This window comes from Penicillium atrosanguineum (genome assembly GCF_028827265.1).
Source record: "Penicillium atrosanguineum strain IBT 20685 chromosome Unknown utg000002l_segment0_segment0, whole genome shotgun sequence".
NCBI lineage: Eukaryota > Fungi > Ascomycota > Eurotiomycetes > Eurotiales > Aspergillaceae > Penicillium > Penicillium atrosanguineum.
In genome coordinates this window covers 1,759,924-1,777,078 of record NW_026623134.1, presented here as the reverse complement: position 1 = coordinate 1,777,078, position 17,155 = coordinate 1,759,924, and the positions used below count along the sequence as shown (strand labels likewise).

The window sequence follows — 17,155 nt, the reverse complement described above, 5'->3', positions numbered from 1 at the left end:
CGTGATCGAGGTTCATTGTATGAATGCTATGAATCTCATACTGACATTGGTGAAATTTTGCCCCAGATTACATTCAACAATGCTCTTTTAAACGCCTTATATCTACCTCGATCGCGTTGAGAACCACTACCTATCGACGATTAAGTCAACTACACCGAATCACATATTCATTCGACCATGCCATCTCCTGAATCGGTGCATGAATTCCTACCATCGGAGCAGTCTTCAGTAGATTCCCAGTCAGACGAACAGAACGGCTCGAGCGCGTCCAATACCGCGGGAGGTTTAGACTCCTTTGACACCGCCCCAACGGCCGATACCATTTCGGAAGGAAAGCAGAACGCAAAAGCCAAGATGGCAGCCTCCGGGATGTCGGAATCCAATGAGACCAATGGCACGCCCCGTTCCAACGGCACGAATGGCTCTGCGCAAAGCAAAAAGCGATCCCGCAACGGGTCAGTCATTCAGGCCTCCGACGTGTCTGGAACCATGGCTGTCCGTACGCGCGAGACACCTGTCGATAAAATTTTGCTGGAGCAATACGTAAACCGCGAATTCGATTACGCAGCTGCGGCTGCTTGGCAAAATTCAAGCCAGGAAATTCAGCAACAGAAGCAGTCAGAACGCGACTTTTACTTGCGATTACGGCGCGAGTACCAAACCAACCCGGCGGTTCTGCACGGAATGGGATATGAGGGATTCGGAAACCCACGGACGGATAGGGGAAGTCAAATGCCTCAGCTGTTGTACCCATCCAACCGACGTCGGCCTGGAAACCGAAAGACACGAGAGCTGCGAGTTTCCCGCCGAGATCTGAAGGTGCAGAGTGAGCAGATCGAAGATCTTGTTCCTATTCGGCTCGACATTGACTACGAGAAGATCAAGATCCGCGATACTTTCACCTGGAATCTCCATGACCGGGTTGTGTCTCCGGACCTATTCGCCGAGAAGCTTGTTGAGGATCTGGGTCTCCCGTTGGAGACATCTGGCCATCTCATTCGTGAGATTTCCAAGAGCATTCAGGACCAGATTGTGGATTATTACCCTCAGATCTATATGCACGAGGAGGCCCTGGACTCGCATCTGCCATTTACTGCTTATAGAAACGAGGAGATGCGCATCCTGGTCAAGTTGAACATCACGATCGGACAGCACACCCTCATCGATCAGTTTGAATGGGACATCAATGATCCCCAGAACTCACCTGAGGAGTTCGCTCTGCGCATGACGGACGACCTTTCCCTCTCAGGTGAATTTACCACTGCCATCGCTCATTCTATCCGTGAACAGTCTCAAATGTTCACCAAATCTCTTTACATTGTCGCACACCCCTTCGATGGTCGCCCCATCGAAGATCCCGACCTCAGCACCTCTTTCCTTCCTACCCCCGTTTCATCTGCCTTCCGACCTTACCAGTCGGCCAAGGAGCACACGCCATACCTTTACGAATTGAACGAAACAGACCTCGAGCGAACTGAGATCTCAATCTCTCGAGATCTACGTCGCCAGAAGCGATCGATCAACCGTCGGGGTGGCCCCGCTCTCCCCGATCTCAAGGATCGCCAACGTACGATCCGGACCTTGGCCCTATCGTCTGTCATTCCAAACTCTGCTGCTACTATTGAGGAGAGCAACGTGATCAAACGTTCCGGCTCCGGCCGGCGTCGTGGAGTGACAACACGCGGTGATGACGAATCAGACGAATTTGATAGTGACGATTCTTCTGTTGGTTCCCCAGCCATTGGCCCACATCTCGCCCAGGGAACTGCCCGTACAAGAGGCATGCGAGGCGCTGCAACGGCTGCTCATGCAGCTCTGCGTGCTAGTCTGGGTCAATCAGCCACCCCAGAGCCGATCCTTCATGAGCCTCGAATGTCTTCTCGGCGGCAAACGTACCGGGAAGAAAGTGTTGAAGAGCCCGAAAAGTTGATCGTGAGGTTTAAACTTTCTCGAGATAGACTTGTTGCTCTTAGAAATGGACAGCGCATCGTTGGCCACCCATCCTCCGCTCATGCAGCGAACGTCATGGCACCGCCGTCTGCCCAGTCTCGACAAGCTGCGCACCACCCCCGACTTCAACAAACCGGAGCAGTGGACGCACCGAACCCGCCCCAGGCTGGGGTACCAGGTGTGAGTAGATATTGAGAAAGAGAATCCTCGGATTTTTGGTCCCTGGCTGACCCGTGTGCGCATTCCAGCCCCCACCACCAAGCTGGCTCCAGGCCGGCCTCAACAAGTTGAAACAATCCCATCCTAATGATTCATTCGAAGGTGTGATGCGCTACTCCGCCGTGGATATCGAAACTCTTGCCCCCGTGGCCAATCCCAACACCCTATCATCCGGCCAGAAGATCAAATATCAATATCTTCCTCGCATCCGCTGTCATGACTGCCCCGGCAAACTTTACACCCCCGGACCGGGCATGACAGTTGACAATTTTGAAGTCCACCTCCGCAACCGACAGCACAAGGAGCGCGTTGAGGAGCGCATCGTGAAGACTGGTGGTGTGCCCATTCCCTCCAATGGTCACAGTGCCAGCGCTAGCCCGGCACCTGGCGCGGGGACCTCAGCGAGTGCGAGCCCTGCTCTAGGCTCAGCTCAATCCTCTGCCATGGGATCGCAGCCATAGCCAGAAATCTCCCGATGAAGTGATGCTGATGCCGTCTGGTGTGTGCGATGCTCTGACTCGCCCTCTTTCCAATGGCCTGTGTTTCTCTTTTTTGTTTTGCACCATTTGACCATCCCTCCATTTCTAGTTCTAAGAACACATTTTTTTCCAGCCTTTTCTCAGTGTTGGTGTATAGGGTGTTTTCAAGTCTGCAGCGGCAGAGCGAATTGATGAGTGAATCCTTGTGTTCTAATGGCGCTGATGCTTCGGCATCACGGTGTTCATGTGCTTTTGCTTGGAGTGTAATAAACTGTAACAGCAGGATTTATAGTAAATATTAACCGCTTCTATTTGGAAACTTTCTGCCTATTGTACAGAAGTCGATTCAGTAGAACTGTTACGGAGTGTGACTAATCTAATCCGGACAGTAAGGGCTTGTTTGTTGCTCGACGGAGTTTCTAGTTGAAATCCTCGTGTACTTTTTAGCCATGCCACAAAAGTCAACGCAGACGAAGCCTCCGAAATAACATCTCCATATGTTCAAGGGGAGCACCCGGAGTCCCAGCCATAACTCTCACCATAACTCTCCTAAGATTGAGTGTCTCTTCCACGGGTAACATTCCCACTATGCAATACGTCGTAGAAACGCCTTTATAAATATAATTCTGAGAGATTGATTATATCATCAGGTCGCGTGGTCTAATGGTTATGATTTCTCGCTCACACTTCATCCTGTGATGGCTTCGGCGCTCCGAGAAGGTTCCCGGTTCGATCCCGGGCGCGACCACTTTTTGCTTCTGAATTCTAAATTCATAAACTTGTGGTGTTTTTTTTTTTTTGCGATTCGAAAATTCCACTAGTCTTCCACTAGTATGGGAGACTAGTGGGATTTTGGACCTTGGCATGAAAGAATCATTCAATAGGGGTGTGGATATAGCCTCTGTCTATGGCCTAGGTGTTTGTAGGTTCATAAGTCCTTTTTGACCTTTTGTGCATGCAGCTCTAGTCATTGCTTTATGGAGGATAAATCCAGCCCGAAGAAATTCTATTGCCTTTTTCTTTCTATCCGTTGCCATGAGCAGCAGCCCTACCTGCGCATGTATATTTAGAGAAGCGATTAGACAGAATTATGGTCAATAGCATTAAGTATCCAGTCAACAATCTGTAGAATATCTGGTACACAAGAGGTGGTCAATCTCAACTGCCCTCGGCACATAATATAGAGTGATTCAATAAAAAAACGCCAACGAGGTCCCGCATGGGACAAATGTCCTATGTACGTTAAAAGAACCTAGCTTACGAGATGAAGGTCGACTCAGAGAACATGGTGCCCTCCTCAATAGTCTCAGTCCCACCAATATTCAGCTTCAGCTTCAGCTTCTCCTGGGGAGAGAACTATAGAGACATGTCAGTACTTGAAAATGAACGTAAAGTGCGAAGAACAACATACCTGGAAAATGTAGGGCCTGGCACCGGCGACACTGCCAGCAATGGCCTTGATAAATCCAGGGACCTCACCCATAACGTCGACGCGATCGAGGCGCTTGCCGAGAGGACCGTCGACCTCAGCGGTGACATCCTGGCCGTCGGCGGTCTTGCCGGTCCAGGTCCACTTGATGGAGGTAGGCTCGGGCCACTGGCTCTCGGCATCCTGCTCCGAGGTAATGTGGGTACAGGTGTTATCGGCACCGGCGTAGATGATCTCGCCGTCCTTCAGAAGACCACCGACGTTAACCTTGGTGGAACCGTAGGAGGGGGGAGTGGTGAACTCCATCATGATGGCAGAGAAGGTGGGGGTCTGGAAGTTGATGAAGTTCCAGCGGGCAGCTATTACATTATTAGCTTTTTGATTCTACATGCATTCGGAAAAGTGACTTTACCAGCGTGGTGGGGTTTCATGCCCTGCAAAGCGGGGATAAACACTCCGCGGCCGTCCAGATTGTAGGTCTTCTCCTTGGTGATGATGGAACCCTCGACGGCGCAGCGGGGCCAGAAGCCGTGGAACATGGAGCCCCAGGGGTTCTTGGGGTCAGTGCCAAAGTAGGAAGTACCGTTCTTTCCGACGACGAAGCCGGGAGCCTTCCGGGTGAACTTGAGGTCCACGATGCTGTCGGGGTTGACGGTAGACTTGATGTGGTATGCATCACCCTCCTCGTTGAGAGTGATGGTCAAGTTATCGGCGCCGAAGGAGTGCATGCCCTCGTCGAACATGAAATTGGACAGGGGGTTGGTGTTCCAGACGTGAGGGCCATCGCCCTTGAGGTTGAAGATCTTCGTATTGAAGTGCGCGGTAGTATGGATACCACTATCATTTGAAAGAAAGCAATGTCAGCACAGTCCATACCGTTAATATCGCCCATCCTTGGAACCCTGGATATATAGTGCGATCTGAGGAATGCTCACGCCATGTTGCTGTAGATGACCTGGACCATGACCAAATCGCCACTGTCGGCCATGATGTAGAAGGTAGCAGTCTCGACATTGGTGTACTGGTAAGCCTTCCATTTCAAGGCGTCCTTGGTCATGACAGTGTGGGGAGTCTCGCCGGCCTGCTGGGCGACGGACTGAATGGCTTCAGGGCCATAGATGGGTTCTTGCGTGCCCACGGCCGCGGACAAGCTGTGGAAGAGTTAGCTACCACCGCACACACATCAGTGGAGGAATGGAGCGTACGTCGACTTAAGCCAGTTCATGGTGTTGTAAAATCGGAGAGATTCAGAAAACTAGAAAAGGGAGGTGAGGGAGGAAGATCGACGCGGGGCCCGAGTAAGTTCGGATGCGAATGGGAACCCGCCGGGTGAGCTGATCCACGAAACAGAATAGCCTCAAATGACGAGAAAAAGGAGACGGAGACGTAGAAAGTCTTGATAAATGATTTTATTGTTGAGACCGACGAAATGATTCAAGTTGAAAGATCCGATGACGTTGGGTAACTCTCGTACAGCTCGCTTGGGTCTCGGGCCAATCAGCGGCCGATCCCGAGAGCCTGAAAAACTTCCGTCTTCAGTTCGTTTCTTCCCGTTGCGTCCTTCATCAACAATCTACATTCATCATGGCTAAGAACATTTTGGCCAAGGACCAGTTCGTCAAGCTGATCGTCGGTGCCGGCCAGGCCTCGCCCAGTCCGCCCGTCGGTCCTGCTCTGGGTAGTAAGGGTGTCAAGAGCATGGACTTCTGCAAGGTGAGCGCTTTCAGCCCTTTTGAAGATCGAGTCGCATCTAACAATCGATTGAAGGAATTCAACGCCCGCACTGCCCACATCAACCCCGGAGTTCCCATTCCGGCGCGCGTCACCGTTCGCCCCGATCGGTCCTTCACCTTCGATCTCCGCACCCCGACCACCACCTATCTCCTGCTCAATGCCGCCAACGTGGAGCCCCGGAAGAATCGTCTGCGCGGAGCCATGAACCCCGGCCACGAGATCTGCGGCAAGATCTCGCTCAAGCACGTCTACGAAATCGCCCAGATCAAACACACTGAGACGCGGTTATCGGGATTGAGCCTACCAGGGTTGTGCAAGAGTGTCATCTCGCAGGCCAAGTCTATTGGCATCCAGGTTGTCCCTTGATGGAGCTGAAGAGATGGTGACTTTGTGTATCATTACGGTCATTCGGGCCTCTCGAAGAGGACGAACGCTTGGATGTGTTTCGATATTGACTTTTGCCGGCGTTTCTGGGAGGCAATTGGTATTACTTCTCCACTGTACAATATATACCCGATCATCTCATGCATGCTGTTAGAGCGATGTGTGCATAACAATTCCAGGGTCCTTTTTTCTTCATGCCTGTGATATCAACATTTGAATGAGGTGATGACGACGTCGACTATGGAAGTAGTGATCGGAGAGTATGGGGCAGGGAGCCTGGGCCTGCTGATCGAAGACCCCCTGTGCGAACAAAGAATGTCGCACGTCGCGTCCATCCTGGGTTGCCATGCGGGCAATCTAAATGTCCGAGAGGGGGTCCTCGTATACAGGTAAATGGCGGGGGAAGCACCTTCATGAGCCGTAAGCCCCGAGTAGGAAGGTCTAGCGCCAAGGAGATATACTAAGTGTATGTATAAACCCATGCAACGCAGTGTCAGACCTCACGAATCCCGCTGGCTCGGTTAAGGCCAAGGCATGATGATACTCGATGGATGATCCCTTGGCAAGTATGAGTATGGGTATGGGTATGTGCTATGTGCTATGTGCTATGTGCCTTGGGGTGAAGATCAGAGCGAGGGTCAATCCGTAACCGGTGAGAGGAAGGAGAGGGGCGATTTGGGGATTGATGCAGGCATGACCTTGTGAATCATGCATGAACCAGTCCGCTAGGCCTGAACGGGCAAAATTCCAGATGCTCAGAGAAGATGGAGAGGCAGGTAGAAGACATACTAGTTCATGGAGGGACCGGGAAGCCGGCACGAGCTGATACGCGGGTAATCGATATCGACATCATAGGCCCAACATCCCCCCTCCGACTTCTCCCCCTCCGCGCTCTTCCGACAGAGTCACGTCCATGGCTGTCAGTCAAGTCATGGGGGCATAAGCATAATGGTCCATAAAAGCGCAACCTGAAAAGTACCTAGAACCGCAAGAACCGCTGGAAATAGACCAGAAATAGCAGGAAGCCAAAATCCAGCACGGGGAGTACCCCCCACTCGCAACTGGTTTTGCCCTCAGGCCCAGACCCCCAAACTCTCCCCTCCTTTGCCTTGATCTCGATCTTGATCGTGTCTTTCCTACCTCTACCTCTACATCTACCTCTCCCCTCCCCCGGATTCCTCTTTGGGTCTGGTTTCTTCATTCCTAACGTTCCCACTTCGCCCGTTGCGGACGTTCGGCTTGATCGCACGGATTCGGCACCGAAAAGTTAAAGGAAAAGATTTGCCTCACCAACGTAATCGATACGCTTTTCAACGTTCTGCTCTTGAAAACCTCAAAAACCAGAGCGAGGAGTACGACTGTATCGAAATCTTCGCCCAGACCGTGCAAGGCATGCGTCTCACTCGGCTTTGAGTTGGTGTCGAATGAGTATGACGTCTGAAACGGCCGATTCGACCCCAACCGCCGTCTCCATGGATTCAGGTATGTCTTGGCTTGCCTGTCACTTCCCCTTGAAGTTGGGAATTCCTTGCCTGACCCTGCATGTTCCACACAATAGCTACCCAGGCAATCCAAAACCCCGCCAAGATGTCCGCCCACGCGTCGGGAGCCGATGACCCCGATGCCAAGTCAAGATCTCAACCTGGTCAGGTCCGTTTCTCCGCTGTCACCCAGGAGATCGAACCCTCCTCGTTGCAGTCGCCCGCCCTGGAGCACACCCAAGACGATCTCCGCAAGAAGCCAACCTCCGAGGAGGAATTGCGTTCCCTGGCCATGAGCCTGCAGAATACAGACCTTCAGGAATCTCGTCTGCGCAACTTCTCCTTCGACCCAATGTCTCTTCCCGCATCACGAGTAAGTCTACGCCGTTTCTCAATATCTATTTCAAATATGCTGGGAAGCTCAGCGGATCTGGAGTTCGTGGTGGTCGCTCAGCGGCTCCCCGGTTTCCTGCACGCCCCGTTGGTGGAGAAAATGGTCATACTGATTGAAACTGACCATTTTATAGGTTGGATCTCGAGAATCGAGTGACCGTAGTCAACGAGATGGAAACAGCTCCTATGTGACCTCCCCCCACGCATCTCCCCCCGTCTCCGCCGTACAGTCTCCTCCCCTGACCCCCGCCGTCACCCACTCCCGCGAAGATCGACCCAGCGGCAGCGCGGCTTCACTAAACGCCGTGGGCCGAGAAAATGCTCAAGCATCGGCCATTACTCCTGAAACATCACCTCCGGTCACATCCGGCGACCAGAACGGCACTCAGAGAAGTGCCCCGACTTCGCGCCCCCCATCAACTGACCCGTTGTCCGCAAAGCAAAGCGGTGCATCCGAACCCTCTTCTCATTTCTCCAATGTGCCCAGACACCGGGCTCAGTTCTTTATCGGGACTGACGCCACCAGCTCTCAAGAAGAGAGCCCTCCTGCAACCCCGAGGGAATCGTTCACGCCACCGGGTACTATCACACCAATCGGCGAGCCCAACGACCCGTACGCTCGCAGCAAGCGGCAGCCACAATCCAAGAATCTGGCGCAACTAGACGCACGATTTATCTTTGGAAGTCGTGACTCAAAGCGGTCATTTCGTCCTGGGACCCCGCGGTCGGCCAGTACTAATGATGTCACCAAATCAGGCGACAAGAAAAGCATATTTGGAAACAACAAGAAGGAGCACAATGAGGCAAAGAGTGGAGGTCACCATCATCACGGCTCCATGTCCGAGCTGAAGCGGTTCTTCAAGATGGGCCACCGGAACAAGCGACCAGACTCACCGACTGCTGCGGGTAAACGATCGAGCCGAGGATCCGGCAAGAATACGCCGTACCAGATGGCGACCGATAATGTACCTTTCGCTGATGATCACGGGTTGAACTCCAAATACGGCAAGCTGGGGCGGGTCCTCGGATCTGGAGCAGGCGGCTCGGTTCGACTATTGAAGCGAAACAGCGACGGAGTTACCTTCGCAGTGAAGCAATTCCGGGATCGTCATAGCTGGGAAAGTTTGAAGGAGTACTCCAAGAAGGTGACGGCCGAGTTCTGTATTGGTTCCACCTTGCACCATGGCAACATCATCGAGACCCTGGATATCATCCAAGAAGGTAGCCACTGGTATGAGGTGATGGAATATGCGCCTTTCGATCTGTTTGCGATCGTCATGACCGGCAAGATGAGCAAGGAGGAGATTGCCTGTTCCTTTAAGCAGATCCTCAGTGGTGTGGCATATCTCCACGGCATGGGCTTGGCCCACCGAGATTTGAAATTGGACAATGTCGTGGTGAATGATCGCGGCATTATGAAACTGATCGACTTTGGAAGTGCGGTTGTGTTCCGCTATCCATTTGAGAACGATATCGTCCCTGCTTCAGGTATGTACCATGCAGCCTGCAGGCGTATTTGAAACCTTTCTGACCATATATCAATAGGCATCGTGGGCTCCGATCCATACCTTGCGCCTGAAGTTTACGATGAGAAGAAATACGACCCCCGCCCCACGGATGTTTGGTCGCTGGCGATCATCTTCTGCTGCATGACTCTGCGCCGCTTCCCGTGGAAGCAGCCGCGCACCACGGACAACTCGTACCGTCTGTTCGTTGCTACTCCAACCCCCGGTACTCCGGTCCCGGATAGCAACCCCCGGGGTCATATCCGGCCCAAGTCTAGCCCTGATCTTCCATCTGCTACCCATGAACAGAAGCAGCTTCCTCCCACTTCCGCCCCGAACCTTCCTGAAGATGCCAAAGCACCCTCCAACCTTATCACTGGGTCGGAGCAGAACGGCAAAGCCGACTTCGACTCCCAATCTCCAACATCTCCCACTGAAGCTGCAAAGAAATCCAACACCCAGACAAGCAACCACGAAAAGCCTTCTCGCACCACCAGTAAAGAGGCACCACCTCTCCCACCGGGCTCAGCTCCCCAGCCTCCAAAACAGGAAGTCATCAAGGGCCCTTGGCGGCTTCTCCGCATCTTGCCGCGGGAAAGTCGTTACATCATTGGCCGCATGCTGAAGGTCAACCCGACGGAGCGCGCGACCCTCGACGAGGTTATGTCCGACGAATGGGTGCGCAACATCCATGCATGTGAACAGCAGAGCAACGGCGAGATCACGCCCGCAGAGGGCCACACTCACGTCCTCGAGCCTCCATCGCACAGTCCTCCTGTTGCCAGCAAAGGTACCAAGGGCAAATGATTCATCCTTTGTGTATCAATCTTTATTTCTTGTGTGCATAATTCCCTCTGTGGTCCATTGGACCCGCACCTCGTCTTTATCTCTTTCCCTCCTTCCCTCCTTTCCCTTTTTCTTCCCACCCGCGCCAGTCAACCGGTTTAGATAATTTGTGTCTTCTCCTGTGAATTCTTCAGTGTTTTTTCCCCCGGCGTTATGGAGAGCCTCGAGTCGAGAAGAGAAATCCCCAGGCCCTTCTGTTCAGTGTTAGATGTTCTTGCTAGAAGTGGAATGGCTTGGAGGTAGTTAGTTCTCGAGCAGAGCGTTCTTTTATCCCCTCGGGCAGTTGCGTTTATATAGGGGCCTCGCGGTAGATACTCTAAATACATAAGTTTCATTCGTCTTTCGATTCATGTAGATCTTTCTATAATGTTCACCGGGGATCTGACGTAGCGCCCGATTCGGCGATCTCGGAATGGCCTGACCGCGGAGCAAAACTTCGGAAGTTTGATCTGCGGAGCTCGGTTTATCGCGGCGCTTTCCCTCCGGTCTTCTACCCAGTTCCAAGACCACTGCAGTTGCCAATTGCTCTACTAGGTCCTTGCAGACACAGCATGCCCTTGCGGTAGACCACCTTATATCTCTCACCTTAATCCAACATGACCCAGCAACCCGACGGGGAGCCGTTGGTCTCCTCCCTCTGGACGAGGTCCCTCCTGGTAAGGAAACGACAATGACCTTCCTGAGCCCACTTCTAACCAATATGAAACCCATCCAGTCCGGCGCTGTGGCAGGCCTAACAGTTGACTGCTCCCTATACCCCCTCGACACCATCAAAACCCGCCTCCAAAAGGCACGCGACACCACCGCACCCCAACCCAAACTCTCCCTCCGCCAAACAGTCCGTGGGATCTACGCCGGTCTTCCCTCAGTTCTCTTCGGCTCCGCCCCATCAGCCGCATCTTTCTTCATCGTCTACGACGGCGTCAAGCGCCAGCTCCTCCCCCCAACAACCGGCTCCGCGCCCGCCGAACCTCCCTCCCGCGCCCATGTCTTCTTCACACACTCCATCGCCTCCTCACTAGGTGAAATTTCCGCATGCGCCGTGCGCGTGCCTACAGAAGTCGTCAAACAACGTGCCCAGGCAGGCCTCTTTGGCGGATCGACCCTGCTCGCACTAAAGGATATCCTAGCCTTGCGACATGCCGCGCCTCCTCCTTCTCCAGCCGCCGGAACAAATGCCACCGGCGCCGCTACTGCGATTGTACCCATGAAGCGAGGATACGGACAGGTTATTCGCGAATTGTATCGCGGAGCTGGAATTACCATTGCGCGCGAGATCCCTTTCACCGTCCTCCAGTTCACCATGTGGGAGTCTATGAAGGAGGGCTATGCGCAGCGGTATCTCCGCAAAACAGAGGCTGGATCTGGTATTATTACGCAGGACCAGATCCCCGCGTCGACGAGTGCTATGTTTGGCAGTGTTGCTGGTGCCATTGCGGCTGGATTGACTACTCCTCTGGATGTTATCAAGACTCGGGTTATGTTAGCTCGTCGTAGTGATGGTTCGTCCCCGGTTCGCGTTAAGGAGATTGTGCGGGGAATCGCGCAGGAGGGCTTCGGTGCTTTCTGGCGTGGTATTGGGCCACGTGTGGCGTGGATTGGTATTGGTGGTGCTGTGTTTTTGGGCAGTTATCAGTGGGCGTGGAATACGTTGGAGAATAAGAAGAAGGCAGAGGACAAGTAAATTGAAGTGCTCGCTTTCTGTGAGACATACTACTGTACATTATCATTCTCCTATATAGAGGACCTCGGTATGCTGGGAAATGGATCTATTCTATTCTCTACCCATTGGTTTTTGGTTTAAGTCTCGGCCGTGAGCATCCAGCTCAATTCTTGTACCTGTTCCGTCGTGCAAAGCTTCTGCATTCCTTCTCTTTGCAAAAGGTCATGGTGTTGAAAATTCGCATCCAGGAATGGGTACCTCGCTAATAAGCAGTCCGTGTGTTAGTTGGGGGGTTTTGACCCCGTCATCGTCATAGTCCGGCGAATCGGGCAACAAGAAGCTCACTTTATAGTCTCCCCCATCAACGACCCATTGCATTGTTTCTTCGCGTTGGTAATCAGGGCCAACAATAAATTATCATCCACTTCGTGCTTCCTGCTGGTCTTTGTTGTTTTGTCGTTTATTCGCACGGATAAGGGCGTATCCTCCTCGTCCGTATGTCTTTGGGAGATGTTTGTGCCTGGAATTTACTCTAAGCCCATCGACAATACGTCATATCGACACGTTCTAACCACTACAAAGCGGCGAGACACCGAAAAGATCAGGCTTTTCAATTTGATCATTTCTTATTTCTCTTTTAATGATTATCCAGGCGGACCGATAACGTTCGCTATCCTTTAGCGAAGTGAATATGAAGGCTAAAATCCACGGACCAAGGCCGTGGTTGCGGCATGGCGCCAAACCCGTCCTATGGAAAAGGTGCCCCTGGCGGCTCCCCATCTTCCCCTCATTTAAACCCTTCCCCTCTCTTACTTCTGTACGTCTGACTTGCGGCATTTCTTATTTCATGCTTCTCTGTATAGTGTGTTATGTGCCTGGTGACGTCGTCCTCCCCACCAGAAACGTGTGATCGGCCCTCGATTGAGGCAGATAAGCTCCGCATCTCCTCCGCAATTCAACCTTCCACACTCCCCAACCTGCATGTATGGCACGGAAACTAAGCCACCAGAGGGTCACCTATGGTTCGTTCTCCCATTATAATCTCGACTGCATCTTCCCATGCTCACCTTTCTCCAGTACTCCCTCTACCTGATGCCCCAGGCGGGCACCGGCTGGGGGTCAATGGCTTGACTGTTGACCGTCAAAATTCCATTTTGTAAGTCTGCTCATGGCACTACGAAGAGATCTGCTTTATAAAATCATATGAACTTTCATACGACGTTGTATCCTTCAACGCCATTCCTCTTCACGTCGGTTACACGGCCGCTAATGTGACGTCTGGTCCCCAGGTATTCCGCGGGCCGCGACGGTGTCATCTGTTCGTGGGATCTCGACTGCCCCCTGGCCTCGCTTCAATCCGAGAACCCATTTTCTCCTGCCAATCGAAAGCCGGGCCCGACACAATTCAAAACCCAGGTCCAGGCTCATAGCCACTGGATTAACGACATCGTCTTGACCCAGGGTAACTCCGCCCTCGTATCCGCATCGTCTGACACGACCGTGCGACTCTGGCGCCCGCACTCGGAATCTACCGAGGTACCCGAGCGCATCGGGAAGCATGCCGACTATGTCAAGGCACTGGCTAGTCCGGACGGCAAAGCTAGCTGGGTTGCGTCAGGTGGCCTCGACCATAAACTCTATCTGTGGGATCTGAATGGCGGTGGTGAGATCTTGAGCATCGACGCAAGCGGTGATGATACGGCCGAGAAAGGCTCCGTCTATGCGCTGGGCGCGACCTCTTCGGTGCTCGCGAGCGGTGGACCGGAGAATGTCGTGCGCGTATGGGACCCCAAGTCTGGGAAGCTGGTCACCAAGTTCGTGGGCCACACCGATAACGTTCGCGATATCCTGATCAACCAGTCTGGAGATACGATTATGACTGCCTCTTCAGACCAGACCATCAAGGTCTGGTCGTTGACTGCAGGCCGTTGTATGAACACCCTGACAATGCACAACGACAGCGTGTGGTCTCTATACTCCGACCACCCGGATCTTTCGGTCTTCTACTCAAGCGACCGGTCTGGTATGGTCGCCAAAACTGACACACGAGGCTCGCCCGACCTTGAACAGGGCACATGCGTTGCAGCGCTACAAGAACATGAAGGTATCATGAAGGTGGTTGCTACCGATGACTTTATTTGGACAGCTACACCTAAGTCCAGCATTAACCGATGGAGAAACGTTGACACGACGCTGGGTTTCGACCCGCCGCCCGAACCGGGGCGAACTATCGATTCCACTGCTGCGCCTGAGAAACCTGCCGATCAAACGCCCAAGAAGATTCCTTACAATGCCGCATTGCAGTTATCTACTGCATCTACAATACTAGGCAACACATCGCCTTCGCGTGCGAAATCACCTGAGCCGGACATGGAGAACGGTCTCAGTCTCACAATTCCCGTTCATTCGCTGCCAGAAGAGTCTATCGAGGGCCAGCATGGTCTTATTAAATGCTTGATGCTGAACGATCGAAAGCGAACCCTCACTCAAGATTCAGCAGGAGAAGTTGTCTTGTGGGATCTGCTTAAGGTGAGCTTACAGACCGCCATGAAATCTTAAAAAGCAAAACCTAACATAAATGCAGTGTGTTCCTGTACAAAATTTCGGCAAGCGTCATATTGATGATGTCGCGGATGAATTAAATACAGTGGAGAGCATTTCTCACTGGTGCACAATTGACGTGAGAACGGGCAGACTTTCCGTTATTTTGGAGCCCAATCGCTGCTTTGATGCTGAGGTCTATGCGGATGAAGCCGGACTACTAGAGGATGATCTCTCGCAATTTCGAGATGACCAACGCAGTATGTTTTCTTCTATTTTCCATTGAAATCCCCTGTTGTTCATCCACTTACACCTTATAGTCAATCTCGGCAAATGGATCTTGCGCTGGCTTTTTGCCCCCATGGTGGACGAGCAGATTCGACGAGACGACGAGTATCGCGAGACTGCTATTGCTAAAGCGGAAGAGCTCGCTAGGCTCAATCCTACACTGGGTACATCTGCTCCCACCGACGATATTCCTCGCAGCGTGGGTATACCCATAGCTCGTGGTATGCACAGTATGGACTTCCCTGGAAGCCCGAATATGTCTGGCTTCGGTATCCATGTCGGCACACCCTCCTCCGCCAACTATCTCAGCACCTCCATGCAAAGTACCTCTCCCTTCCCCGCATTAGATGTTGAAACCCCTGGATCAATGGGCCGAAACCTGGATGCTGTGCCCGGTTCATTCTCCGATAAAAGCGATTATTTCTCGTCAGCTCCTCCACCCCAGGGGCTTTCTCACCTTTCCCAGCTTGACACAGACAAGACTCCCATGTCACCGTCTGACTTGAACTCTCCTTCGGGCCTGCCACAATCACCAGCAGAGCCTGATAAAGAGGAACGCAAGAAGGGTAGTTCTCTGTTTGGAAAGAAATTCCGCATGGAGTTCCCGAAGGTACGGGGATCACGTAACTCCACGGACACGAAGCCCCAGATCCAAGAAGAGAAAATCGAAGAATCGGAGATTTCCTCCATCAAGGAAGAGAAGACGTATGAGGCAAATATCAGTGGTGTCATTGATCGGATCCGCGATGATTATGAGGAGTTCCTGTCCTCAAATCCCAGTCGTGACTTGGTAACCGCCATCGTTCCGAGTGCAGAGAGCGAGACCCCTCGGCTTCATATCCCTCCGCGGACAGCAGTTTTCATTCAAGAAGAAACGGGTGACACTGCTGTGGCTTCGGATTTGTACCGTGGTAGTGTTGGGACCATCGGTCAAGAGATTGAGCGACTCGAAAAGGCCATCCCTCATTGGCTAGGCGAATTGCTCCTCAAGGTCGGTTATAATTCTTAACAATCTCCAAAGTCTAGGCTGACCAGTTTCTCAGAACCAAATTCCGTTCAAGGAGCAATTAAAGATTGCCTTCATCCTGAAGCCCTACGAAGACTCTTTGCCACCTGTTGTGAAGCCTGAGCTGTAAGTCACTTCGCACCTTGCTCTTGAAAAGGCCCAGTACCATTCTAAAACTAACTCTATAAAGACCGACTGCCAACGGCGGCCCTCCGACCAACATGAATGGCAATAACAATAGCTCTCGACTAAATGCTAATCGTATGCTTCGGGTCAAGAAGGTTCTGGCCTACGTGGCCGAGCGCATTGATCCCAGCAATCCTGATGAGCCTGAAGCGGACGCATTGCAACCGGAGGAATACCTTGAGCTGTATTGCCAAAAACAGGTAACGTACCTTCGGTTTGTAGTTGCACTTTACTTTTGCTAACCCTCTTATTCTAGCTGTGCCCTCCGAACATGACTCTGGCTACGATTCGGACGTGTCTCTGGCGTACATCGGGTGACATGGTTCTCTATTACAAAGCGAACGGAAAGAAAGAAATTCGACCACCTCCATCGTTGACCAGCAACAACGAGAATCATGTCAGTGTCGGCGAACCAGGCTCCCTCAACGGCGTTCTCAATGGCGAAAACACTGCACCCCCAGGCAGCATCCATTCAATGACCAACTCCGGCTCTGTAACCGGCTCTGTCGCTACTTAGAGAGGTTTCATTTCTCTCTTCCTGTGATTTTATTTGAATTTTGTTCTTTTACTGCGTGCGGCTCTTTGATTGCTAGCGACGATCTGTATGGCCATTTCCTTTGGGACTGAATAAGAGAGGCATGAGCCTGGGTATATATGGAGATGTTCATCATCTTCCCCTTGGCTGATACCTACTATGCTCCGTGTTTCCCTTCGTTTCCTTGGTGTCAGCGCAGGCACTGCATTGGCGAACGCTCTAGCCCTGTGGGCGGAGCGTACATTTGTATGTAGAACCGAGATACCTTTGGCATATTTATTTGCTGCGTCATCGTTCCAGTATTACGTAACTTGACTCCAATCGAACACCGAAGTTGTAGTGAAGGTAGGTATCAGCGCCTTAGGAACACTGAATCTGAACCGATGGGACACATCACACGCATTACCGATCACTTCACCTGACAAAAGTACCATTATGCGTTACCGTTTTCAATTTTCTCTGCCACTCTTTGATTGTAGAACGGCGATAGTAACAACAGTGTAATCAATACGGAAC

The 17,155-nt window shown here is 52.2% G+C and overlaps 6 protein-coding genes across 6 annotated transcripts; 5 read left to right on the top strand and 1 right to left on the bottom strand.

Annotated features, from left to right (window-relative positions):
- Window positions 1–177: 177 nt before the first annotated feature.
- N7443_002425 (SWI/SNF chromatin-remodeling complex subunit SNF5) lies at window positions 178–2,630 on the top strand (the record flags this gene model as incomplete). The annotated part of the gene is made up of 2 exons (XM_056882481.1): window positions 178–2,130; window positions 2,199–2,630. 2 exons carry the CDS (start codon window positions 178–180, stop codon window positions 2,628–2,630), a joined length of 2,385 nt encoding a protein of 794 aa, XP_056744322.1.
- A 1,275-nt stretch (window positions 2,631–3,905) lies between these two features.
- N7443_002424 (survival factor 1 family protein) lies at window positions 3,906–5,302 on the bottom strand (the record flags this gene model as incomplete). The annotated part of the gene is made up of 5 exons (XM_056882480.1): window positions 3,906–4,004; window positions 4,060–4,436; window positions 4,490–4,914; window positions 5,013–5,228; window positions 5,283–5,302. The coding sequence occupies 5 exons, from the start codon at window positions 5,300–5,302 to the stop codon at window positions 3,906–3,908; spliced, it is 1,137 nt and encodes a 378-aa protein (XP_056744321.1).
- A 359-nt stretch (window positions 5,303–5,661) lies between these two features.
- N7443_002423 (mitochondrial 54S ribosomal protein uL11m) lies at window positions 5,662–6,177 on the top strand (the record flags this gene model as incomplete). The annotated part of the gene is made up of 1 exon (XM_056882479.1): window positions 5,662–6,177. The coding sequence occupies one exon, from the start codon at window positions 5,662–5,664 to the stop codon at window positions 6,175–6,177; it is 516 nt and encodes a 171-aa protein (XP_056744320.1).
- Window positions 6,178–7,619: 1,442 nt separating this feature from the next.
- On the top strand, window positions 7,620–10,381 carry N7443_002422 (uncharacterized protein; the record flags this gene model as incomplete). The annotated part of the gene is made up of 4 exons (XM_056882478.1): window positions 7,620–7,677; window positions 7,754–8,049; window positions 8,204–9,557; window positions 9,615–10,381. 4 exons carry the CDS (start codon window positions 7,620–7,622, stop codon window positions 10,379–10,381), a joined length of 2,475 nt encoding a protein of 824 aa, XP_056744319.1.
- A 635-nt stretch (window positions 10,382–11,016) lies between these two features.
- Window positions 11,017–12,104, top strand: N7443_002421 (putative mitochondrial carrier protein (Pet8); the record flags this gene model as incomplete). The annotated part of the gene is made up of 2 exons (XM_056882477.1): window positions 11,017–11,076; window positions 11,136–12,104. 2 exons carry the CDS (start codon window positions 11,017–11,019, stop codon window positions 12,102–12,104), a joined length of 1,029 nt encoding a protein of 342 aa, XP_056744318.1.
- Window positions 12,105–13,068: 964 nt separating this feature from the next.
- N7443_002420 (WD repeat protein) lies at window positions 13,069–16,621 on the top strand (the record flags this gene model as incomplete). Its single annotated transcript, XM_056882476.1, has 8 exons — window positions 13,069–13,105; window positions 13,161–13,239; window positions 13,373–14,612; window positions 14,668–14,884; window positions 14,945–15,903; window positions 15,956–16,044; window positions 16,109–16,304; window positions 16,361–16,621. 8 exons carry the CDS (start codon window positions 13,069–13,071, stop codon window positions 16,619–16,621), a joined length of 3,078 nt encoding a protein of 1,025 aa, XP_056744317.1.
- Window positions 16,622–17,155: the final 534 nt, after the last annotated feature.